The sequence below is a fragment of the Vicia villosa genome, unplaced genomic scaffold (assembly GCF_029867415.1).
Source record: "Vicia villosa cultivar HV-30 ecotype Madison, WI unplaced genomic scaffold, Vvil1.0 ctg.000251F_1_1, whole genome shotgun sequence".
Classification (NCBI taxonomy): Eukaryota; Viridiplantae; Streptophyta; class Magnoliopsida; order Fabales; family Fabaceae; genus Vicia; species Vicia villosa.
The window spans coordinates 317,424-345,199 of NW_026705104.1; the positions used below are offsets into that span (position 1 = coordinate 317,424).

Below are 27,776 nucleotides of genomic sequence, written 5' to 3' on the forward strand. Positions count from 1 at the left end.
CATGGAGCTTAAATCTCACAGATCCAACACCGGAAATCTTGCAAGCTTTGTTGTTTCCTAGTAACACTTGAGAACAGGTCTTTGTTTGCAGTCATGTGCCAAGCGCAAACTGAATCCATAATCCACTCCTTACTCTAGACACTACTTGAAACCACAAGAACATCAAATGATTCAAAATCATCTTGAACAATGGCTGCTTTGCCATTATCCTTACCTCCATGATCTTTTAGGCGTTCAGGACACACCTTTTTTGTGTTACCCTCATTCTTACAATGATAGCATTGAATACAAGATGCTTCGCCACTGTAAGACTTTTGCTGACTTTTTCCCTTCTTCTTGTCGAACTTACTATTCTTTTCAAATAATTTCCCCTTAACGGCCAAACTTTCACCAACAGTCGAAGTTTTTTGCTCCTTTTGTTTGTTCAAGTCCTTAGAATACAGGGCTGATTGAACTTCTTCAAAAGTCAGAGACTCCCTTCCATACAAGATAGTTTCTTTGAAATGAGCATCTGATCGAGGAAAAGCGCACAACACTAACAACTCTTTATCTTCATCATCGATCTTCACATCAATATTTTCAAGATCAAGAATCAGCTTGTTGAATATATCCAACTTCCCACCCAACACTTTGTCTTCAATTATCTTGAATTAATACAAAGTTTGCTTCAAGTAGAGTCGATTTACCACAGATTAGTCATGTACAAACTTTCAAGTTTCACCCATAACCCTGATGTCGCCGTCTTCTTTGATACCTAACGCATAATCTTACCACCGAGGCTAAAAGAATTGCATTGTGGGTTTTCTCTATCATGTCCGTCTTTTCTCTTTCCGTTACACAGCGTCCATAACCTTCGTTCCCTTCAAAGCTTCCAAACTACCGTGCTGAACCAGTAGAGCTTTCATCTTCAAGCACCACAGACCGATATCTTTCACTCCGGTGAACTTTTCAATCTCATACTTTCTTGAACGCATCTTCTCCACGCTCACCGCAACAATTTGTTGTGAAAACTATGCCAAGAACAGAGTATAATATGGAACACAATAGGAAAGCAAGAAGGACAATGAGGATTGGTTATAACTGTTATTCTTTATTCTCTCTTTAATCAGGATTACAAGTGGTTCAAAAATAAAAAATAACCCTCTCACCCTAAATAAGGATTTGTCGTATGCAATGATGAGAGACTAGTATGCTATTTATAATAAACCTAACATACTAAACTAATGGGCTTTTTCATAAATACCCATTACAAGTCAACTTAGGGTACAAGTTAACTTAACCAATGGGACATAACAAACATGCCCAATTCGAAATACTAACAACCCTACATTTCGATATCCACATACTAGAACACACTTCGACTACAGTATGTAGGTCTTCGATACCAACATATGAACATACTTCGACGATATGCTAACCTCTATCGAACCCAAAGCTACTCTTCGACCCTCTAGAGTTCGATCCAATATCTCACATAAAATAATAATATGATAATTATTTATATTTGAAAAAAATTTAGGTCAATCAATGTTTTTTGAATTGCATGCATTTCACAATTCATCTCTCGCTCTTTAACACATAGAACATGGTTCAATGCCCCAAAATTTTCAAAGCAACGGTTCATTTTCTTTTAGTTTATATTGCAAAATATCAAATTTATTGAGAAATTCCGACTCAATCATCAATGTCATCATAATATAAGAGAATGAACTATTTTTTTTTTAAGAATTCGGGGCATTGAACCAAATACTATATGTTAAAGAGCGAGAGATGAATTACGAGATGCATTCAATTTGAAAAATAGTGGTTCGTTTAAGTTATTTTTCATTAATAATTTAATTTATCAAATTATTATCTTTTAAATCAATTTTAATATGATTGTGTATATTTCGTGAGGAATAGGAAAAAACAGGAAATCCATATATTTTATAGTAAACTCATGTATACATACCATAACAGTCATCTTTGCTCAATGTTGGAAGATCTTTCGACTCTTCAATCTCTACTATAATGTTGTCAAATATTACTGTCAAAGAATGCAAGATCTTCGACACAATATTCTGCTTAGAAATAGTTTTTCCAGACGACTTGATTTGGTTCACCAACCGCGTCGCGTCATGTAATCGTTGATTGTCTCTTTTTTCCTCCATTTGAGTCAATTCAAATTACCGTCTGTAACCTCACCGCCTTTGCCTTATCATCCCCTGCATATGCTTTTTCCAAGATTTCCCAAGCTTCCTTTGCCAACTCGCAATCTCCAACTTTCTCAAAATTGTCACCATCAACACATTGATGGATCAAGAATAGCATTTTGTATAATCGTTCTTCTTTTCTTCCTTGTATGCAGCCTTTTGTGCATCATTTGCACCTTCGACAAGAGGATTCACCATATTCTTGATTACTCCAAGTACATCTTGGTAGTGAAACACCATCTTCATTTGCTTGCACCATTTGTCGTAATTCTTCGCATCAAGGGTTGGTAGATTTGTGGAGACTCTGTCATTAGAGATAGTATTCATATGTTTGCACAACAGATTATGGATCAGAACCAAGGTTCTTGATGTCAAATGTTATGCAATCACTCAATTGGTAAATCAATAGAGTTTGTGGAGAAAGAGAGAAATGAGAGAGAAGAGAGAATTAGAGTGAGGGAGAGTAATTGAGGGTGAGAATCAAAATTAGCATTAACATGAAATGAGATGTCTCCAAGGTATTTATACAAGTGTTACAAAATGATTGTGACCTAAAACAACTCACTAAACAACAAAAAAAAACAATTTTTCGTATGTGTAACCGGTTACCACTGAAACGAAAACAATAACCACACAGTTGTAACCGATTACCACTGAAACGAAACAACTTTTTCAAATTGCAGAAGTTTTTATTTCCCAACTATAACCGATAACTAGCATGTGTTTATCAGTGACATCAATTGAATTATAGATTTTTCATCCTACATTGAGGAAGTACACAACTTAGAGTTATAGTTGCACCACTAAGATCAATTATAGATTTTTCATCCTGCATTGAGGAAGTACACAACTTAGAGTTATAGTTGCACCACTAAGATCGCACACAATATTTTAGTTTTATGGAGATGTTGCGAATACGTAAGATATGTGTTGGTAGTTGAAACAAACTCAAAACAAGAAAGATAAACTAAATTTAGGGTTAAGAAGTTGAAATCGATGCGACTATTTCTTGAATTGCAAGTATGAGGGGGAAAGGATGTTGTATACAACATATTTTTTATGAGGACCTCTTCTAATTAAACATTTGAATTTATGAATTTTTTTAAGTCCAATCCTCTAAGAGTGTAACAAATAATAGTGTACAAATTAAATTAAATGCTAGATACTCTTTTTGCAAGGTATATATGTTCGATCACCTTTGGTTCCTAGTTAAAAAATACACTTGTATGCAAGGAGAATTATTCCATGTAGTGGAGTGTAACCTAAGTATGTCTCTTGCTTTCTCTTTCAAATAAGAAGCACAATCTGCCTGCATTACCATGCAAAGCTTTGAAACCGCTCCAACCCTCAACATCTCTAAAACAGTCTCTTTAGAAGATGAATACTTCGCAATCATTGAAATTACTTGAATCGCTAGGTCATCGGTTGCGGCCGAAACCCTCAAAATCCTTTTAGTAACCATCGCTATACCCGCCGCATGCCTCAAAAATTGTTCTCTTCCTTCCGCGCACGAACACAAATGCGCCAAAAGATTGAATATAAGCTCGGTCATGCTCTTCTTCGGGTTTTCAAGCTCGATTTCAATAAGTTCACTTACTCCACCAGCTTCCATGATCCTCGTTCGGTTTCTACCTAACGAGGACGTGCCTATAAGAACATGTAACGCAGATTTAATCGTTTGTTTAGAGAATAACCCTCGCTTTCGAAGTACTCTCACAATTTCTCTAAAGAATTCAATGTTTAAATTTCCTATAAGAGATGAATCTACAATCTCAATTGTTAATTTTAATAATAGCATTACTTCATTTACCATTTTCACATCGTTGTTATCAATGTAAATTTTCAAAATCCAACTCAAGGAGTTGATGAACTCCATGTTTCCTCCAACCAAAGGCTTGATCATGTTCTTAACCATCGCTTCGTGCCACAAAAGACGAATAGTTTTCAAACCTTCTTCTAAACAAATAATGTTACCTTCTTTGAAACTCTTCTTAATCACCATAACCATAGCCTTGGTTACACCTACTTCAACCATGCACGTTCTATTTCTCTCACTTTGTTTAGCAAGATCATGAATCTTCTCCATTGCGGTTCGAAAGCAACTCGGAACCTCGAGATTGTTAACAAGCTTCTGAAGATGGAATCTATTGAGAGAATATTTTGGAGGTGGAACTTGTTCATCAACATCTTTGGCTTCATTTGATGAAATCCATGCTTTGATTAGCCTCTGAAGTGTATGATTTGGAGTCAAAAATGTTAGCGCAACATCGGGGGAGGGTCGAGTCGGGAGCATTGTTTATTCTGGACATTCCTTTGAGCAACACACCTTTGTGGGAGAGACACCACTTCTCCACCTAAAACCTTAAGGTGATAGGTGAGTGGGTTCTCCCACTTATATATGCTCAAGTTACCACACACATTTCCAATGTGGGACTATTATCCACACTCACACTTGATTCTCAACACTCCCCCTCAAGTGTGAGTCTTACACAATGCTCCCCCTCATGTGGAAGCTCCTCTTCCACATACACTTGTATCTGTTGACTTCAACTACATGTATCCGTTGATTCTCTTCAACTACATGTATCCGTTGACTTTCAATTACAAGTTTTAGCCGGTCCCTTTTTCTTGAACCAAAGGCTCATGATACCATTGTTAGCGCAACATCGGGGGAGGGTCGAGTCGGGAGCATTGTTTATTCTGGACATTCCTTTGAGCAACACACCTTTGTGGGAGAGACACCACTTCTCCACCTAAAACCTTAAGGTGATAGGTGAGTGGGTTCTCCCACTTATATATGCTCAAGTCACCACACACATTTCCAATGTGGGACTATTATCCACCACTCACACTTGATTCTCAACACTCCCCCTCAAGTGTGAGTCTTACACAATGCTCCCCCTCATGTGGAAGCTTCTCTTCCACATATACTTGTATCCGTTGACTTCAACTACATGTATCCGTTGGTTCTCTTCAACTACATGTATCTGTTGACTTTCAACTACAAGTTTTAGCCGGTCCCTTTTTTCTCGAACCAAAGGCTCATGATACCATTGTTAGCGCAACATCGGGGGAGGGTCGAGTCGGGAGCATTGTTTATTCTGGACATTCCTTTGAGCAACACACCTTTGTGGGAGAGACACCACTTCTCCACCTAAAACCTTAAGGTGATAGGTGAGTGGGTTCTCCCACTTATATATGCTCAAGTCACCACACACATTTCCAATGTGGGACTATTATCCACCACTCACACTTGATTCTCAACAAAAAACTCTTTGCTTCTTGGTAGTGATTGGTTTGTTACAGGACACACACATATTTTGGCCGTGAGCAACCATTTTTCGATGCTTTCTCTGTCGTATGTTATGCCTGTCACTGTTGTTACAGGATCTTTCATGATTTGGAATGAAATTGGACATAGAAAATATGGAGGAATTTCAATTTCAGACATTTTGTATAATATGAAATTATAGTATGGTTTTTCAGATTTGAGATGGAGATGGTGATTGATGAAGAGAGAAAGAAGAAGAAGAAAATGAATTATTCTTGTTTTGGTAAGTGAATGCGGCTTTGTGAATATTAAGGTATTGAGAGATTGTATATATATATATACATTATAGGAAAGATTAAGGAAAAGGAGTTTCCTAGAAAGTCACAAAGGGTGTGTTAAAAACTTTTTTTTTTTTAAAAGGTAAAATATTATATATAAACTTTTTACAATATTTTTTTCCATTACTTTTCGAGTAAATACATTTAAAACATTATTCTGTTTTTCGAGTAATTAGAAATCTAAGACACTTATTCCATTTTTTTATTATATTGAGGAAAAATTGTATTAAACTATAAATTGTTTTACCAATAAATTAGTAATATTATATTTTTTTATTATATTTTATTTTAATTTTAAATTTATTTTTCAATATTTTTTATTTTTATTTTAATTTAAAACATATTTTTTTATATACTATTAATAAAAAATATTTTATTAATTTTTTTAATAATTTTTTTAATTTTCATACAACAATTGTTACCTCTTAATACGTGAAAAAACTAAAATAATGTATAATAAAAAACCAATAAAATAGTATATATAGACAATATTTGAAATGCTGAAGCATTGGAATTTATAATTTTTTAATATTAATTGTGTTTGATTTTGGCATATACACAAATTGTGCATCAACATGAGATTTACACGAATACAAATTCGAATATGTGATATTTTATTAATTTATATTTTAAATGTGATATTTTAATGATTAATCTTATAGTAGAAAAGTTTATTTGATTTTATTGATTATAAATTTTAATTTAATGTCATTCAAGTTCATGCAAGGCTGTAACTAATCTCATAATTAATTTAGATTTAATACATGATCATGTTACAAAAGAGAATCTAATTCCATGGTCAAACATGCATACTAATATTTCATGATAGTACTACTTGTTTATTGAATATAAAATATAAAATAGATTAAAAAATATACTAATATCTCATGATAGTACTACTTATTTATAAATTTGAACTAAAATTTAAATTAAATATATTAATTTTTGCTTATACTTGTTAACGTAGAATTTGGGTGGGTGGTCAAAACTTGTAGTTTGTAGCAAAGACTTGGAATTAGTAACGCACAATTGTTGATTTTGACTTTTAGATGCATGAATTTTCCAAGAGTGCATCGTGTTCCTACGTGGCTTGCTTTAAGTGGCTGTTGGTTACTTCGATGTCGATTATCGTTGATTATTTATTCTAGTGTTTCAAAACCATAGAAGAAGTTTTTCTCAACGTGGGAGCGGTGGTCAATTAGATAGAGGAGGCTAAGATCAGCTATTCATTAACTTTTATAATAGTTTTTTAAGAAAGATGGGGCAAAAAAATAAGAGAATTTCTTAACCAATCTCATATCCTTCTTAGTACCACCGATTTGATTATTTTGCTCTTGTGCTTCAATAGATGCATTTACGGAATCCTTTAATTTGTAACATAATTTAGAATTTTGTCAATTAATTTGTAACATAATTAGAGATTTTCTCAATTAATTGGAAAAATCTCAAATTTCACTTATGTTTTAAGGATTACATAGATGTAATCAAACTTAATTAATTTAAGATTTTCTCAATTAATTGGAAAAATCTCCAATTAAATTACAAATTAATTGAGAAAATCTCAAATTCTCAATTAATTGAGAAAAATCTTCTGTAGTTACATCTAGGGAAAGGTTTTATGGGTTTTGCAATTAGAGTGTTCCGTAGATGCATTTACGGAGCTTGAGTTTCACTGTGTTTTATACGCTTCCGTAGATGCATCTATGGAAGGAAGCAAATTTTTTCAAAATATGGGGTGCTTCCGGATGTGCATCTACGAAAACAGAGGGCGAAATTAGAATTTTGCGTGATGTATAAGAGATCTATGGGGTTGGATGAGAAACTTTCAAAAATAATTTGATCTTTTAAGATTCATTTTATTATGTAAGGCAGGCGCAAAAAGGCCCATGGGCTGGATTTCTTTGAAGCAGGCGAAGAAGCTCTTCAAACCTTTCCCCGACTCCCTCAAGCATTTCAAGACACGCTTCTTTCTCCTCTGGCCTCAATCGACGGCAACTCAGGACTCGATTCTCCGGCGTGTGCCGATGTTGGATACTCGTGGTGTAACACCCCATAATTTCAGTTTATTAATTTAATTTGGATTTAAATTAAATAATTGGAATTTTAGTATTTTTATTTGGAATTATTTGGAAAATGATGAGTTATTGGCATTGAGCATAGAGTGGTGATTAGCAGAAGAGGGGGTGTTGACTAAGCAAGCCCATTATAATATTTTATTTTATTTTTCATAAAATAAAGGAATTGGGAAAAGAGGAGAGAAAAGGAGACAGACTCTGAGAAAGGGAGAACACGTGAAGTGAGAAGAGCCAAAGGGGAAGAAGATCTTCCAAGATTCGACTCTGAGGTAAGGGGGGATTCTTCGGGTTAGTATTCCTTATGTGATTGTAGGTAGTATGATTGATTAGGATTGTGGTCTAGTTCAATCGTACGTGTCGGGTTGGGAATTTTGTTAGGTTTTGATAATCTTGTATGAATTGACATGATTCTGTTGATACTTGTGATATATGATGTTAATACATGTCAATAACTTGTTTGAAATGTGTAATTGTGTGAAAATCAATGATAATTGTGTGTATGTTCGTATGTACCTGAAATTGGGGAAATGGGATATGGTAAATGCTGTCAAAATGGTGATTTTTGCTGTGCAGGTACGTAGGAACCGGTTCCCATGTGGGACGAACCGGTTCCCCCTTGTAAAAACAGAGAAATATGGATTCTGGGTAGCTGGGAACCGGTTCCCATGTAGGGACAACCCGGTTCCCCATAGTAAAAACCAGAGATGAGACTTTGAAGCTTCCAGGAACCGGTTCCCACGTAGGGACAACCCGGGTGATCTGCAGCATATTTTCTAAAAATGTTTTATCTTTAAAAACCCGTAACTTTTGATCCGTGTATCTGTTTTATGTGCCGTTTTGGGCGTTGCGAAGCTAATGAGATGCTTTATTTGATAAAGTGATGAAATGGGCAGTGGCCAACTTTATTTTAATTCGATTTGATCATTGATGAATTGGAATATAGTATATGTATATGTGCTTATTTATATATGATTATTGATACATGTTTTGTATTGGTGATGGGATCATGATATTCATTGGGTGATGTTGGTTTATAACATGTCGTAAATGAATACATGTTTTGTGATTATGTTGTTGAGTTGTTTTATCAATTTATTACATGGTGTGTAATGATGATAGATGTAACGATGTATGATGATGGTGATGATTGATGATTGTGAATATTAATATGTTGTTAATATTAATATGTTGGTTATGGTGGCAATTAACATTACTATGATGTGTATGTTATTGTGATGATGTGGTGTATGTATGTGAATGATTGAATGATGCTTAAACATCTACATACTTGTTGTGACCTTATTGGTAAGAGGTGTTAAGCAATGTTAAGCATCGGAATGATGATGATGTATGAAGATGTAAGTATGTGTCATGTGTGCATTATTCATAAATCATTTGCATTGGAAGGCTAATTCCCATTGTGCGGAGATTAGCGGGAAGTCATCGTGTGCCCATGTGGGGTGTGAGCGATGAGGCAGTAGTCGTGTGCCCATGTGGGGTGTGAGCGACTAGAGGGCAGTATCAAAGAGAGAAGTCCTGTGAATGTGATTCACGAATTTTGGTACCACATGCATAGTGTCAGTTGCATCATATGCATTGGTTATAACATGATTGGATGAGATCCAGTGTTATGCCTTGGTGTGTTTACATGATTGATGTATTGAGAAGATGTTGTTAATATAACTTGATCATTGATGAAATTGATGAGTTGTGGGCCGATGGCCAATATTGTTGGATTGATGCTTGCTTGTTGTAATAATTCCGATTATGTGTATGATTGAGTGGATGATAATTACTATGAGATTTTATTGCTTATGATTGCATAATGCTTATTAATTCGAATGAAACTCACCCTTACTTTGATGATTTCAGATTAAGGATGTAGCGGCGTCTTGATTGGGTGAAGATAGCTTGTAGGCTAGCCCGTAGTTCGTGTCGAGTCATGCTCTGATTGTAACACTGGGGAACGCTAGTTTAGAGACGAATTACTCTGTTGGCTTTGTTGTTTTATAATTGTATTAGAGTAACTTGCATGAATGATGATGAATATGCAATGTTATGAATTATAATCCGCTGTGTTGAACATGAATTGTATTTATGTTAAATGGTTCCTCGTGTGGCATGACAAATGACTATGGTATTTTATGTTAAAGAAGTTGTGACATCCTTGTATTTCATGTTTACTCTGATTATTATTGTATTTTCCGCGGGGGTTTAGAAGGGTGTTACACGTGGTAGTCCGGTCAACGACATCGGTGATCTGAGGATCATGAGCAAGCGGATGTTCCGGTTTCAATGGTCACCAGATCATTTTAAGTACAATACTGATCAATTCATCACCAGAATCGGGGAGATGGATGAAGATGACTTGGCCGCTTTTAAGAAGCTGTCTGGCTATGTGCAGGGCTTTTCCCTAGTCCCAAAGATGGATCGAAGTGGAAGACCGATGTTAGGTGCTAACGGGGAGCCAGGATTGGAGTCTCTTTATATTGGTGTTAAGGAGTTGGTCGAGTGTGAATCAGTCGAGGAGGCCATGGCTCTCCTGGGTATCAATTTTATTTTTGCATCTTTTGTGTGTTTGCCCGTTCGAGTTTTTTACTGACCAATCTCTTGTTTTTTTATTTTGTAGGATCAATGGCGAGCAGGCGGGATCGCATATGGAAACATGCCCAAGCCAAGGCCAAAGCGGCCAAGAGGGGCGCCACCAGTCGTCTGGCCAACGTTCAATCGGCTTCGGGGACTGGCTCTGGTACCTCTTCTTCCTCTCCTGCGGGTGCGCGGTCTCCTCATCCGGCTGTGGATCAACAACCTCCTTCTATACCAGTCATTGTTCAGCCTTTTCCATCGGGCCAACAAACCGTTCTGGATGCCCTTATCTAGATGAACGCTCTTGGGCTAAGTTCGTGGATAGGGGGTCCCGGAATTCCTCCTCTTCGTCGCCCCGTGGGGGAGATAGTGAAGGGTTGAAACCCCGCCTACGGTGTTGACGTTGATCTGCAGGCCTTGGGGAAGGTGATCGTGACCGTCCCTTTGGCCGGAGAGACGACGTGTGTCGAAGAGATCAGTGATCCTATTTGCTCTTCTTGGAAACAAAGGAAGGATGACCTCTCCGAGGAGGAAAATGCTGACGTTTCTTGGATGCCAAAGTGTCCTGCTCGTGATGTGGTTGCCTACGAGGATGAGTCTTGGCGCGGTGTTTCTGCTCCAATGCTCCAATCTGATCGTTCTTCTGACGGATCAAAGCATTGATCTTGTTCAGGGCTGCGAAGATGGAAGCCATGGTGGGATCAACCTATGGTGGCTCTGTGACCAGAAGATTGTTCTTGAGAAGAGGTTCTTGATGACTCTTGCCACTGGTATCTCATTAATGGAAGATGGTATTGTTACGGGCACCTACAAAGAAGGAGAAGTCGTGAGGACATCACGGGGTTGAGAGATGTCATCGTTGGGAGAGGTACGATGAGTTCAACATCATTTTTGCCCATTTGTGAAGCGTCTAGAGCAGAAAAGTTCTCATTGTTATCGACCATGAAGAATGGAAGTTGATAGCTTTAGTTTCTGAGTTCTTGGTAACACAAGAAAGTGCAAGAAATAGAAACGGGGAAGCAGATGTTTCCCACAAACAGCGCCACTATTTGGTTGGTGCTGAATAGGTGGCCGGCAAAAGGTAGCTTGATCTTCAGTGATGGTTGAGAAAAAAGGGGTTGTACCTGCAAGGCACTTCGATGCCAAAGTAAGAAGGAGAACAAAGGTATAATAGAAAATATGAGAGTTTGAGTAAAGTTTGGATTACCTTGTCCTCTAGAGGTAGAGGGCTATTTATAGTGTTCTCCTTGATGTAGACCGGGTCACGCTATATTTGTGGGCCTGGGCGTAATTCTATGGCCCAAAATATAGGAAACTGTTGACTATCCGAACGTACGGAACTAGTCGTTGCTGAGGACGGAAGCTAAGCGTGCTCAGATAGTCCTCGGTTTTGGGAGGTTTTAAGGTTAGCCGTGTCCGGTTTAAGGGGAAATGTCCTTCTGCTGGCTTTATGGATTGGGTCAATACTTATTGGACCGTTTATATCTAAAAGCAATTTGGGCCAATTAGGAAAATTGGGATAGTCCAGAACAAGGATGTTCATTGGAGGAAGGTGTTTTATGGTAGTATGGCGAGACCAAAAGCTAATTTTGTGTTGTGGTTTGCATATCATGATTGACTTGCAACAAAGGAGAGATTGTATAGGTTTGGTTTGACAGGTAAATAGGTAATGAAAGTTGTTATTTCTATAAGCATTCAGAAACTATGCAAGATATTTTTTCTCATGTTCAGGCCTGAGAATCTCTTTGTACACACATATAATGTGAAAAATACTCCCTGAAAACTCCAAAATACGCTTCGGATATGCATATCCGAATGCATCCAATTTTTTTGTTTAATTATTTTCGGATATGCATATCCAAAGTATCCCAACATTATATTTTCAGGGGTTTTCGAATATCCATATCCGAATTAATCAATATTACAAAAAAAAATTAATTTTATTTTAAAAAAATATTTATTTATAATATAGTTATACTATAATTAAAGTGAGTTATTATTAATAAAGAATAACTTAATTACAAATTATTATAAATAAAAAATAAATAGTAACTTAAAAAAAATTAATATCAGTGAAAATTTTAATTAAAAAGTAACTTATCTTGTTTAAGGAAGCAGTTGCTTAAAAGTTTCATATTTACAAAATTATGTTTGAAAATTAAAGGAAAATTCCGAAGAAAAAATAATAATTTTTTAAATTAATAAAAATATTGAAATTGTTTTCTTAATTCACATTTTCTTGAAATATAAAAATATAATCCTTCCATTTTGCAGTTTCTTTTTTTAAAACATTTCTTCTTTTGTTCCTATCCAATTTTAAAAGTGGATTAATTTATGACAAACAAATTTATGAAAAATAAATAATTACAAAATTAAAATTTTAGAAAATAACTTAAAAAAAAACATTAATTTTAAATGATATTATAAATTAAAATTTTATTTTGAAAAGATTTTCTTTATTATAATATATCTTTGACAAATAAATAAAGAATGACTTAAAAAAAACATTAATTTTAAACGGAAATTTTAAAGAATAGTAAATTTGGGACGTTATTTTTAAGTTATTTATACATGACTGTTTATGTAACAAGACCCGTTATTAATAAAAGAAAAACTTCATTTAAAAAATGGATATATGTCACCTATATTGAGTGTAAAATTATGAAAATACATCAAAATTATTTGAATTTAAAATAGATAAATTAATTTTGTGAATGAACTGATATAAGAACTAAAATTATAATTAAGATTTGTTGGAATTGGAGGATTTTAGAGCTAAAGCGGGAAGAAGATGATAGGTTCATTAGCTGGAAGGATTCTAGATTTTCTTATTCACACCAAGAAGTGGAATCTTTACTTACACCTTCATATTCAATATCTGCTTATCCTTATCTTCCTCGTTCATCTTTTTAGTTTTCACTACTCTTTGTGAGAAAGGAATTTGTGGTACATACTTTTTCTCTTTCTCAATATTAACAACACCTTCATAATCGGGATTAGGTGTGGGCTCAACAACTTTGTTAGTGTTTTCTAGGGTTAGTTCAACACTCTTTTTGTATCTCAAGGAAATTTCAGTCACATTAGGGCCTTTTGGATTCACTACTGTTTGGGCAGGTAGTTTGTTCGATCCTTGAGCCAACATTGCATTATTTGAAGTGTCAAGTTGTCCAGTCTATGTCTTCAAATTATGAATTCTAGAATCTGTTCGTTGTTGAAATTGAAGATTATGTTTAACCATTTGCTTGACAAGGTTCTCGAGTAAAGGTACGAAAGATGCATAGTAGTTACTTGTAGATATTTTTGCGGAGGTGGAATTTGTAGCATCAATTGTTGTTGGCTAGGTTGTTGTTGTGTGGATAGATTCCTATACCAAAGGTTTAGATGGTTTCCCCAGCTATGATGGTACTTATTAGTGGATAGGTCGAGAATGTGCTACTTGTTTTGATTGTTTCCTTAAGCATTGTAAATTTTTTATCTGTATGTTAAGGTAAACCAATAATTGAATCATCTTGCAAGATAGGACATGTATCCGGTCGAATGTTCGGAAGAAATACAAATACCACATAACCTTTCTTTTTGAGTTATCCTACTTCCAACTATTTCACCAATGAAGTAAACTCATCAATTTTGATTTCTAAAGCCTTGTTGGATGAATAATCTTGAATCTCATTCACACATTTTGTAAAAACTACCGAGTTGTGTCTAGTTGTGAACTATTGGGAATTAAATGACATGTTCTCAATTTAAGGCTCTCATTGTAGATGGGTCTAACCAACAAGTGTTCCTCCACTAGTAGCATCCAAAATATTTCTTTCTATAGGTAGCAATCCTTCATAGAAATACTGGATTAGTAACTGCTCAAAGATCTGGTGCTGAGGACAACTCAACACTAATTGCTTGAATCTCTCCCAATATTCTACAAATGATTTGTTGTCAACCTGTCTCATATCATATTTTTCGTTTCTTATTGATGAAGCTCTAGAGGCAAGAAAGTATTTCTCTAAGAACAACTTCTTCAAATCGGTTCAGCTTGCAACAGTGTTTAGTTGAAGGTAATACAACCAATCTTTCGCAGATCCTTGAAGGGAGAACAGGAAGGCTCTTAGTTTAATATCTCTGTGATTCCTTCATCTCTCAAAGGTGTAGAAACACAACCTAAATTTTTTCCGGATGCTTATTAGGATCCTTACTTGCAAGACTACTAAATCTTGGCAACAAGTGTATTAAACAAAATATCAACTTAAAAGGTACAACAACATCAAGATATTCAATACACAATACATTATAATTCACATCCAGTGCAGTAAGTTCCCTTAGAGTTCTTTGTTCAGCCATATTTTGATTATTAAACTCAAAATCAGAAGCAATGGAATTATCAATGAACACATAATCAAAATCACTATCGCTAATGAGTGCACTAGTACTAGCCTTATTTACTCTACGACATGCGTGAAAAATTATTTCTACTTCAGGATCAAAATCAAACAAGTCAGAACAACCAGACCTGCATCATGCAACAATTACGAAAAATTCTAACAATGTAGTTATATCAATTAAAATGGATAATCAATTAAAATAAAATATTAAAAAATATGAAAATATCGCTAAAAATCTAGTTAAATCAAAGAAAGATAATACAAATTTTGTTTGGATTTAAAAAAAAATGAAAATAGAAAATAAATAAAATAAAATAGAAAAACAAGAAAATTTAGGGTTTTTAGGTTGGTATCACATATTTAGTCCCTAAATAAGGGACTTTGATCCCTAGTTTTTTTATGATGAAAAGGCATTGTAAAAATTTGATACAAAGACGATTTTTCAAAAAACAATTTTTTTACGCTAGATCGCGAATTGGCCATAACAGCAAGAACGCCATACCTATGACTTTAATATTGTTTAAAATCAAGAGAGAGTCCCCGACAAGAGTGCCAATTTGATTCGCTGTCGCACACGAGTCAAAAACGAGTGAAAGGGGTAGTATAAGGAAGCGACACTCGAGTCGTATCGCAAGGACTCTAGAGTTAACTTAACAACCCGATTGATATGAAGGGGGTTTAAGCTTTCAATTAAGATTATTATTAAAAAAATTGATTACGAATAAGATTAACGAGCTAATCTACTTATTCATATTCTGACTTATCGCAGGTTATTATAACTCAATTCCCTAAGCGGATTTGATCCTTATTTGATTTTAACATCGATTAAAAGCGTGTTATATATCGATATTATGTGAATTATATCCATATTTGTCGTATTAAGCATAACAGTTAAAGATAACATGAATTAACGAAAAAGCTAGGTTAAGCGCGATTAAACTTAGGAACATGCATCTATCGAATTTAATCAATGTATTATATGAAAGGAATCGAAATTGAATTGAAAATTATAATAACCTCAAAGTTTGATGGAATCCGAAATTAGTAGATCAACCTTTGGAAATTAGCTCTGTATAGAAATTATAGTCGTATTTTCTAATTTCGTGTAAATTGAATACCTAGCAGTAGCACTGCGCGTTAACTTAAATAATACAAAAAAATTGGGCTAAACGAACACCTGACCCGAAAAACATAAATCAGGCTAAAAAAATTATTTTATTAAGATTGAAATTAAAATGCACTGTTTGACTCCTATGCACTACTCCAAATTGGATTTTGACTTCAACATAAAATTTATAGCTTTTGCTCTCATCTTTCCAACGCATATTAGAACGCGTCAACTGATATCTCGTAGGTCAAGTTATTATATGCACTGTGAGAAAGTGTCAAATTACTTCTTGTTCATAAAATAAGTAACAGAAATAAAATATCAACAAAATTAAACTAAAGTAATGAAACATACTAAAAACAATAAAAATAACAAGAGAAACTAAAGAATTATCGTAGCACAAGTAAAAGAGTGTGCATCAAAATGCACTAATCAGTTCCACATGCGAGTCTTTCTTCCTACCATATTTGACCTGAACAAAGTTTGCAGTTTTCACAATTGATGTTTTTTTTTATTTTCCTTGACTAATTTAAAATCTAGTCCTTCTTCCTTCACATGTAGATTTTTTCAATGGTCAATATGGTGATATAGTGTTTTGCAATGAATGCAAAACTCATTAAGATTTTCATAACTAAGCTCCAATGAAAAAGCGGATCCCCTGCCTCTCAACCAACTCCTTAGCTCTCAGGAGAAGAGTAAGGTTCCTGTCAACAAGCACTAGAACATAATGGCCAAAGATTCTGTTAAACATAGATTTGTCGGCAATATCATCAGAGCAAATTGGAATTTCAATGATATTAGAGATGACAAACAATGATTTTGGCCTCCAATATTTCTGCACTAGTCCATAAAATCTAACTCATACTTGAGCATTCATGTTTTTTTTTTAGGTTCGGATTAAAATCCCTTGTCCAAGCAAACAACTTAGGGTGACCCGACTCTAGATTTCCCTAAGCAATAGATCTGACTTTGTCCACATCCTCAAGAGTAGAAAAGGAAAATCCATAAAACCATTCCCTAAAGAAGTGATTCCCCATCAGTTCAAATCTTCCCATAATGGTGTTAACTTGTTCTTCAAGGCAACCACTATTAAAGGGGTAGAACCTTTGGGCCAGACGATTTTAGAACATCGATGCTTATTTGTTGAATGCATGATTTTGAAAATAAGGGTTATCACTCTTGTCATCTTAATTCAGTATCTTGAAAAAATGAGTGATTGAATCTTCCTCCGTTCACAACTCTCAATGAGGCAAGTTATAGAGCCATCAATTATGTTTATGATTTTGTGCTTACAAAAGGGACCTAACCACATAATATATAACCCTAGTCCCTACCCATTATGAGCTTAGGATTAATGTCTGCACTTTTGTCCACATCAATTAAGTTTCAAATACTTAGGTTTTAATTAAAAAGATCACTTAACTAATAAAAGAGCTTACTTATGTACCCCATAAAAATCATAATTAATCCATTTTCACAAAGCAAAATAATAATTGATTGCAACCTACAAAAATTAAATAAATCTAACAAAGAAACCCATAAAGGGAAAATTTGTCTTGAAAAAACAATAAAAAATATTTTTTAATGATATTAATACACATTTTTCAAGATAGAATTCTTTTAAAGCACATGCTAGTATTATCCTAAAGTTAATAATATATTTTAAATCAATTAACATAAATTAAATATTATTTATTAATATGAAATAAACATTTAAATAGACTAATGAGTTAATACTAATATACTATGTCTCAATTAATATTTACATAATACAAGTAGAAATATTACTATATATAATATTATATTTTATTGTTATGTTATAACTATTATTATTCTATTATTATTATTATTATTATTATTATTATTATTAATTGTTAATATTATAATCATTGTTATGTAATAAGATATTGTAAAAAAATTCATTGAAAGTAGTATCAAGTATGAAATTCCTTATGCATGCAATGCAATGAACACGAGTTTTTGTTGTCTAAAAAGAAAAAGTTATGGATGACAAGTTTAAACTGCTTTTTAACTTTTGCACAGCGTCTTTTTGACCGAATTAGAGGCGTATGCAACAAATTAACAATATCAAATGCTGGTTATGCTTCAAAGTGGATTGAATACGGCTGAGTTTGAATCCAGTTGGTCACAATAAGGACAACAATGGTGATTTCGGAAACGAATTGGTCAGCAAACTTTATTACTTTCTTTTTCTTTTTTATATAAACAAAATGTGTATTATTGATAAGTCAAACCAAACTACAAATTGCTATTTTTTCTCTCACTATAAGGTTTTATTTTTATTATTTTATATTTATTAAAAAATATAGTAAATGATAGAAAAATGTTATGATTTTACTAAATTATTTTTTTAATTTTGATTTATTTTTATAATTATAAATGTAAGGTAGAAAATAATAATTAGAAAATTATGTAAATACTGAAGTATAGTGGAGTGTGTCACTTAAGAACAATTTTATTCTTTCTAATATATATTTATTTTAAGATAGAGTACATACATAAAATAGAAGAGAGACTACTATTTTTACTAAATATTTGTTTTTTCATTTTTTATAAAAAATATAATATTTAATTACAAGTGATGTCAGTAATATTAAAGAAATTTTATTAATTAAAGTTATTAAGTCTCTTAAAATAAATTTTGGCGCCAAAATTGAAGATAATTTTGTAACTTCCTTTCTATTTATTTATTTATTATAGAATAATAAATAAAATAAAATAATATCTTAAAAATAAATAAAAATCTAAACAATTATTTCCTTTCTATTTATTTATTTATTATAGAATAATAAATAAAATAAAAAAATAACTTAAAAATAAATAAATAAAAATCTAAACAATTATTTCCTTTCTATTTATTTATTTATTTATTTATTATAGAATAATAAATAAAATAAAAAAACTTAAATATTAATAAATAAAAATCTAAAAAATTATTTATTTTATTATATATTTATTATTATTTAACCCACTATATCAATACCATAAAAAAATGGTTAATTTGTTGGAATTTTTGGAAGCCAGGTTCATCAGTTTTATAGATTGTTTGTTTTTAAAATTATCTTAATTTATGATATTTATTAATTAGTTATTAAAATAGTAGAAATTATATTAAAATTATTATATTTTTATTTTAAAATAATAAAAATCTAAAATATTATTATATTTTTATTCTAAAAAATTGTATCAAACTTTTCTTCATTTTAAATTTATAAAAATTAACGCTAAAAACTCACTATTATAAATAAACATATAAATTACTTTAAAAGTGTCATCTCTATAAAAAGTATTTCTTATTTTCATTCATGAGCCTTTATATATTTATTATTTTCATTTTAACATAATATTTTAAATATTTTATTTTTTAATAGAGATTGTCGATTTTAGTTTTACATATATTTTAAACTGTTTGTTTTAATTGTAATGTTTATCGATAATAATTTAATAAAATGTATCCGTGTTTTTAAGATTTTATTAATATTTTTAAGGGGAATTTTAATAAAATGTATCCGTGTTTTTAAGATTTTATTAATATTTTTAAGATTTTCCCCTTATAAAACAATGATTCAATTTCTAAGCTGGTATTTTTATTATTATTATTTTTAGTTTGGAAAAATTAAAAATTGCAGTTTTTTAAAATATGGCAAACTTGAGAATCGAACCCACATCTCCCACATTACATCAAGAGGCGCTACGACTAGGCCAATTTATCTTTTATAATATTTTATGAAACTGAAATGATATATTATTAAATAATAAATAATGTAAGTTTTAATTTACAATGGAGTATCATTATAGTGAAATATAATTATAGTTAATGTACAGTATATATTATATATTTAGTATTGTATTAATTTATATATTATAGTTAATTTATTATAATCATAGTTAATGTACAGTATATATTATATATTCATATAAAAATTGTTTGTTAGTTTATAAAATATTTGTTGATTTATAAAATGTTAATTTATAAAAAATGTTAACATAATAATAAATAAAAATTTTGTTAGTTTAAATTTTTTTTAAAACATTAATATATATATATATATATATATATATATATATATATATATATATATATATATGTTAAAACGTTAATATATATTTAAACAATTTTACAGTATACTTACAATATTTATTATTTGTTTTATTTAGTTAATTTATACAATAAATAAAATCATTTTTAAAAATTCAGTTATAAATAAAAATTAATTGCGTTAAAAATTCAATAAAAAAAGTTTTATATAATAACGTTTTGACAAACAACTAATAATATACTGTACAAATAATAATATATTGTAAATAATAATATATTGTACTTTTTTTTTATATATATTAACGTTTTAACTAACAAATATTTAGCAAACATTTTATAAACTAACAAACATTTACAAATATTTTTCTTACATATAATACATATACAGAATATTTAACAAACATTTTTTTTATATATTTTACAGTTATATATATATATATATATATATATATATATATATATATATATATATATATATATATATATATATATATATATATATATATATATATATATATATATATATATATATATATATATATATATATATATATATATATATATATATATATATAAACGTTTTTTTATATATGTTACACATAATACATATACTGAATATATAACACATACTATAAGACATACGGCAGATTAACATTAATTGGCAATATATTTACTAATAATAATATATAATGTACATTAACTAGAATATATATTACTAAATATATAATATATAACTTTCAGTTTCATAAGAAAAGAAAATAGACAAATTGGCTTAGTGGTAGCGGCGTTCTTCTGTAACATGGGGGATGCGGGTTCAAATTCTAGGTTTGCCAAATTTTGGATCTACCATAAAAGAAAATGAATATTTCTGGAAAAGACAACAACGTTCCTACTTATTCCACAGTCGGCCACATATGTTTCTTTCAAAATATATAACATTTACCTCCTTCTTTCAACTATCAAATTTTGGATCTACCATAAAAGAAAATGAATATTTCTGGAAAAGACAACAACGTTCCTACTTATTCCACAGTCGGCCACATATGTTTCTTTCAAAATATATAACATTTACCTCCTTCTTTCAACTATCAAATTTTGGATCTACCATAAAAGAAAATGAATATTTTTGGAAAAGACAACAACGTTCCTACTTATTCCACAGTCGGCCACATATGTTTCTTTCAAAATATATAACATTTACCTCCTTCTTTCAACTATCAAATTTTGGATCTACCATAAAAGAAAATGAATATTTCTGGAAAAGACAACAACGTTCCTACTTATTCCACAGTCGGCCACATATGTTTCTTTCAAAATATATAACATTTACCTCCTTCTTTCAACTATTTTATTTTAGGTTTAAATGCAGTTTTGGTCCCTCTATTTATATATTTTTTTTTGTTTTAGTCCCCTCATTTTAAAATCAGTGTTTTTAGTCCCTTTTTAAAGATATTTTCATAATTTTAGCCCCCTTTCTAATTTGAGACCAAAATTTAATGACATGACACTAAAATGATGATGATTCATTGCCACATTTAACAAATTTAAATCTATGTCATTTTCGTTAATAATAATTATCAGATTATTTATTAAAAATAATTTCTTATTATTAAAAATCCAAAAATAACTAAAAATAATTTAATAATAATAATAATAATATTTAAATTTATTCATTTCAATCCCTAAACGGAAACCAAAAAGACCCAAAAAAAATAAAGACCCAAAAAAAATATGTTTAACAAAATATTAAACTTATTCATTCCAATCCCTAAATTAAAACCAAAAAACCCAGAAAAATATGATCAACAAATTCATAACTTTATTCATTCCAATCCCTAAATTAAAACCAATTAACCCAGAAAGATATGATCAACGAAATCTATTATAAGCTTAATAGTAAAATTTTTTTTTTTTTTTTTTTGCTATTTGCACCGGTGTCGACCCACCACAGGTGGGCCACTAATCCGGCTCGTGTGGAGAGGCATGCACACTGGCCAAGCAAGATTGTTCCGTCTGGGAATCGAACTCGGTATTCCCCGAGTACGTCCTTGGACGGGGCTCCTTGCTTAATAGTAAAATTTTTGATGGAGAAGAAAATATACCAGAAGTAAAACCCCAAACCTAAAGTCGTTAGTTCATCTCCCAAAAAGAATCTAAGGAGTAGATTCATCTATCAATCAATCTTTGCTTCTTTATGTAAATGGAAATGAAGAACAGTAACGAACAAACATTGACAACCACCATTGCTTTTTCAAGAACCCATGTTTTTCGACTACTTTGTTTTTCAAAAATTAAAATACAGTATTGTTGTTGGTTGTGGTGTTGTTGGTTGTGGGAAAAGTAGATCTGAAAAACTCAAGACCATTTCACAATGGTTATTCAATAAAACGAATTGATTTAACTAAATAGTCTATACATAAATCAAATCCAACTAAATTAAATATTAAATCTAAAATATTAATTAATTGATGAAAATAATTAAATCAGATTAATAATCCCACTCTACCTAAAAATCAAACCAAATCAAATCATTGAAGAAATAATCCAAAAGACAAGAAAAGGGAATGGCTGAGAAAAGGAAATGCTTCACAAAATACTTGGATTTAGTTTCAAGCATGTTGGAATCAACCCAGGAGAAAAGAAAAGGGAATGGCTGAGAACATAACTCAAACTATGAGTGGTGAACTGGTGATTGTTGAAGAAATGGCTTTTGAAAAAAGTGGTGGTGATTTTTGGAAAAAGATCTTTTGAAAGAAGTGGTGGATGATTCAGAGTTTCAAGAAAATTTTGAGACACATTCATCCAAAAAATGTTTTATGTTTAAAAATTTAATTTTGAAGTTTTGATATAACAATAGTTGACGATGAAGATGGTAGAATTTAGGGATCTAATTATTTTTTTATAATTTATTTTGCTAACTTAATATTCTATAATTTTATTTTTTAATTATTATTTTTTAATTCAATTAAAATTTATTATTATTTTTTTATTTTTTATAATAATAAATTATTTTTAATAAATAACATAATTATTATTATTAACGAAAATGATATGGATTTAAATTTGTTAAATGTGGCAATGACACATCATTGATTTAGTGCCATGTCATTAAGTTTTGGTTTCAAATTATAAAGGGGACTAAAATTATGAAAATATCTTTAAAAAGGGACTAAAAACATTGATTTTAAAATGAGAGGACTAAAACCAAAAAAATATATAAATAGAGGGACCAAAATTACATTTAAGCCTTTATTTTATTATTTCTGATACATCAGTTCTATCTGTTGCTCACATTAAATGTTTGGTTACCTACCCCTACATTTGCTTTATTCCAATGTATATCTTATTTGATAGATTTTCAAAAATTTGAAACGTCTAATCAAAATTCTGCTCTTCCATCTTCATTGCAATATTCACTCTTTTGGTTTTTACTCTAAGAAAACTCATTTTCTCCATCACACGCCATTTTTCATTTTCTTTTAACCTTCTTTCTATACAACATAAATCAGGCCCTTCAACAATTTTTTGTTTTCTTCCTTCTACCTTCAATCATTTTTTCTTTATCATCAATTGAGAAAATAAAGGATTCATTACTCCTCACCTCCATTCAACCTGCTTTGTTCAATACTCATTCTCATTTTGGTTTGGGTATTTTAGTTATGGTTTTTGTTAAAAACTTGTACTGTTATTTGATTTGTTCATCTCCGATGGAGATCTCCATGCCGGTGGTTGTTTTGATCAGGTATGAATCACTTTTCGTTATTTTTTGTGTTTGTCGTTGTTTATGATTTTAAGGTTTATTGTTGATGGTGCTTTGTTGTGTGTTTTATGTTCTTCTTTGTATTTTTAACAATGGGGTGTTTTATTATTTAAATCTGATATGATGTTTTGTTGTATTTTACATTGATTTGGGAATCATCATCTTAGGAAAAAATATTGTGTAGATCCGGAGAAAAGAGACCTGTAAATTTTTTTTGGGTTTTCAAACTGTCATATCTCGTTGTTGTTCCAACCTTTTGAAAACTCCGGAAATTTCCTCTAATTATTTGTTTAGTTTATTTTTAGAGTTTAATCATTTTTTCGTTTTTATCAATTTCGTTTTGATATCACCTTTGATATCTTATTTTATGTTTTTTTAGATTCCATTTTTATATCAACTTTGATTTGTTTTGGTTTAAATATATGTGTTAATTCTCTTGTTTTTGGTTGGCATTATGTTTGGTAAAACTAACTTATGTGAAGATATTGAAGAAGATGTTCTATCTTCAACTAAGAAGACATGTCAAACCAAATGTCCTATTGTGGTTCATTCGACATCGCGTCCAGGACAGCTGTGTTGGGCTTTTTGGATATATTCGTTACAGTTGCAGAAGATTCAAATAATATTATGCAATCCTATATTTAATTTGAGGATAAAATATACTACCTCTGTTCCTTTTTATAAGAGACAAGTCACTTTTTAGGTTCATTGAATAACTAATGTATTTGGTCTGTTTATAGACTAGATACATTAATTATTCAATGAACCTAAAAAATGAATTGTCTCTTATAAAAAGGAACAGAGGTAGTATTATTTATTTTCAACATATTTGATTAGTTTCTAAATTTGGGGATCAAACATTACTACGACAATAGAATGAACAACTTTGAGAAAAATTAGAAGGATATAAGATTGTTACCACTAAGAGTGAACAACTATCTGTCATAGTCCTTGCCTTCCACTAGCATCCCTCTCCGAATGTAAAGTAGTTGTACACCAGTACTACTGCTCCCCAGTTGTACTCATGGATCCGTGCGGTATCCGAAAAGTACCTCAAATAAGCGACATCTGTATAGGAGGAGCTCGTATCCACAAACAACTCAGTGCCTACCAAAACTAGGAAGTAACACCTCAACACTCGTTGTCTGTGTATCATGACCTCAACTGGGTCACCCACAACCTCCTATTCCGCAAGTAGTTCCGTAGATGCAAATACTATAAAAAAATTATTTTTAATTTAATTTTGTAGGTGCAAGTATGGAAACCTTCCGTAGATACATCTATGGAAGCACCCAACATTTTAAAAAATTGGATTTGTTTCGTAGCTGCATCTACAGAAGTATCTAACATTTCATTTGTTCCATAGATGCACCTACGAAACGCTCTGAAGCTCCAAATACGTAACAATGGCGTCTCTCATTGTTCCAGTATTCTAAAAACTTATTTTTGGTGGCTTGATCCTCCGTTTTACACATGAAAATATACCTACGTTGTCTCTAAACTATGTTTCTAAAACTACCTAATGATTTCTACATCTAAAAGTGTATTCAAATGAAACTACGGGAAATACTCGAAAATAACTTGAAAACTTGAAAACTTACCGATTAAATTGAGTTTTGAATAAGTTGGAATGTGTTGATCATTGTTGTTGATGTTCATTGCCGAACTCGAGAGAAAACAATGAAGTTTGGTGGAAGTTTGATAATTTTAGGTTGAGTGAGATTGAGAGAGTAAAGAAGATGAAAAGAGAAGAATGCGGGAGGAGAAGAGTCTGGCGCGAGTTTAACATCAAATTGTTACATAGATGCATAACTGGAAGAATTCCATCGATGCACCTACGGAACAAATGAACTTTGGCGAAAAAATGTGTTTCCGGAGACACATCTACGGAAGCAGGGGGCATTTTTGGAAACACGCATGATGTGTAAGAGACCCAAGGGGTGGATTAAGAGTTTCTGTTTTCTAATGTCCACTAAAATTCATGTATATTGTAAGAGTGAAAGAAGCATTTAAAGGCACACGACACTTGGCATTTATTATTTTATCTTGTGTTACACGTATATAACATCAGCAATTATTTGCATTGAGGCACATTCTTAGAAGAATGTACACATGAATAAGAGAAATGAAGGAAGCACATTCTTAGAAGTATGCACCCATAGATAAGAGAAATGGAGGAACCAGACCTCGAAAAGTCAATCGTTACTCTTGAAAAAAAATAAGGCTTGTTCTTCGCATCTTTAGTGTCCACTCTCATGAAATTCGAAAATGCTTTGGCATAGTAAGAAAATCAACTTCAAGATGTATCTAATACTCACCGAAACACTTTGTAAGTGAGTCATTCCATTTTACCAAAGGATTGATGGAAGGGTGAGTCAGAAAGTTAAGTTTCGGACTAACCCCTGGACATATTTTGAACTCGTTATAATGGGTTTTTTTCACAACTCAATGGAGAATTCAAATGTTAAGTTTTAGACTAACCTTCAGGACAATAAATTTATGTATTGGGTAGTAAATTTGTTATAAAATTGGTATATTTTAAATCATTTATACAAAGTATACATAATTAATAAAGTAGTGGGGTGCTTGGAGGGCCTTTTGGTAAAACATCAAGAACGACAACAACGAGTTCAACAGGACGGACTTTTGGGCTTCTAGGGAAACAACAGGCGACAGATGCCTCCGAAAAGAAGATGTCGATGATACGTGAACTCGGAAAGACGATGCTTCTTCATCAAATGGAAGCATACCTGATTCACTCTACTATGTCTCAATCGAATTTTATTGTCAAAATTTTTATCCTTAATTAAATTAGAAAAATCATATCATAATCAAAGAAGCCAAATCTAGGGACGGAACATACAACATTTGACAAACTATATGCATATCAGGAAAAATTCATAAGTAAACTTATGTACCAAACGAAACTAGAAGAACACATAATTGGTTGCATTTTGGGTGTGTTGGAAAATTAAGTTTCGAATTTTAGGGACATTGTCTTTTTACCGCGGTGAGTGAGCACCACTAAGGTTGCGAAGAATGTAACACCCTTCTAAACCCCCGCGGAAAATATAATATTATCAGAGTAATAACACATCAAGGATGCTACAATTATTAAATAAATAAAAACATCAAGTCGATTGTCATGCTTTATTAGAAATTAACCAATATCAAACAAGTGTTTAGCACAGCGGAACTTAATTCAACAGTATTAGGAAGCAACTCCACACAAATACTCAATACATAATCCATAGCCAAAATGGCAACAAAGTATAACAAGTAACACTAGACTAATCGATCCCAGTGTTACAATCAGAGCATGACTCGACACGAACTACGGGCTAGCCTACAAGCTATCTTCACCCAATCAAGACGCCTCTCCATCCTTAATCTGAAATCATCAAAGTAAGGGTGAGTTTCATTCAAATTAATAACCATTATACAATCATAAGTAATAAGATCTCATAGAAATTATCATCCATTCAACATACTTATAATCGGAAATTATTATAACAGGCAAACATCAGCACATGAGCATCATCTATCACACCACACAATCATCCAATTATATCAAGCTATAATGCAATGAATGGACTGACACTCATGCATGTGGTACCAAGATTCATGAATCACATCACAGGACTTCTCTCTTTGATACTGCCCTCTAGTCGCTCACACCCCACATGGGCACACGACTACTGCCTCATCGCTCACACCCCACATGGGCACACGATGACTTCCCGCTAATCTCCGCACAATGGGAATTAGCCTTCCAATGCAAATGATTTATGAATAATGCACACATGACACATACTTACATCATCATACATCATCATCATTCCGATGCTTAACATCGCTTATCACCTCTTACCAATAACATCATAACAAGTATGTACATGTATAAGCATCATTCAATCATTCACAACATACACCACATCATCACAATAACATACACATCACATCAATGTTAATTGCCACCTCAATCCAATTCAACAATAATTTAATTGAAT

General features: G+C 31.9%; 1 protein-coding gene across 1 annotated transcript; it reads right to left on the reverse strand.

Moving 5' to 3' along the window:
- Positions 1–3,236: 3,236 nt before the first annotated feature.
- LOC131625920 (E3 ubiquitin-protein ligase PUB24-like) lies at positions 3,237–5,430 on the reverse strand. The gene has a single exon (XM_058896755.1). The coding sequence runs from the start codon at positions 4,483–4,485 to the stop codon at positions 3,385–3,387; it is 1,101 nt and encodes a 366-aa protein (XP_058752738.1). The 5' UTR covers positions 4,486–5,430; the 3' UTR covers positions 3,237–3,384.
- Positions 5,431–27,776: the final 22,346 nt, after the last annotated feature.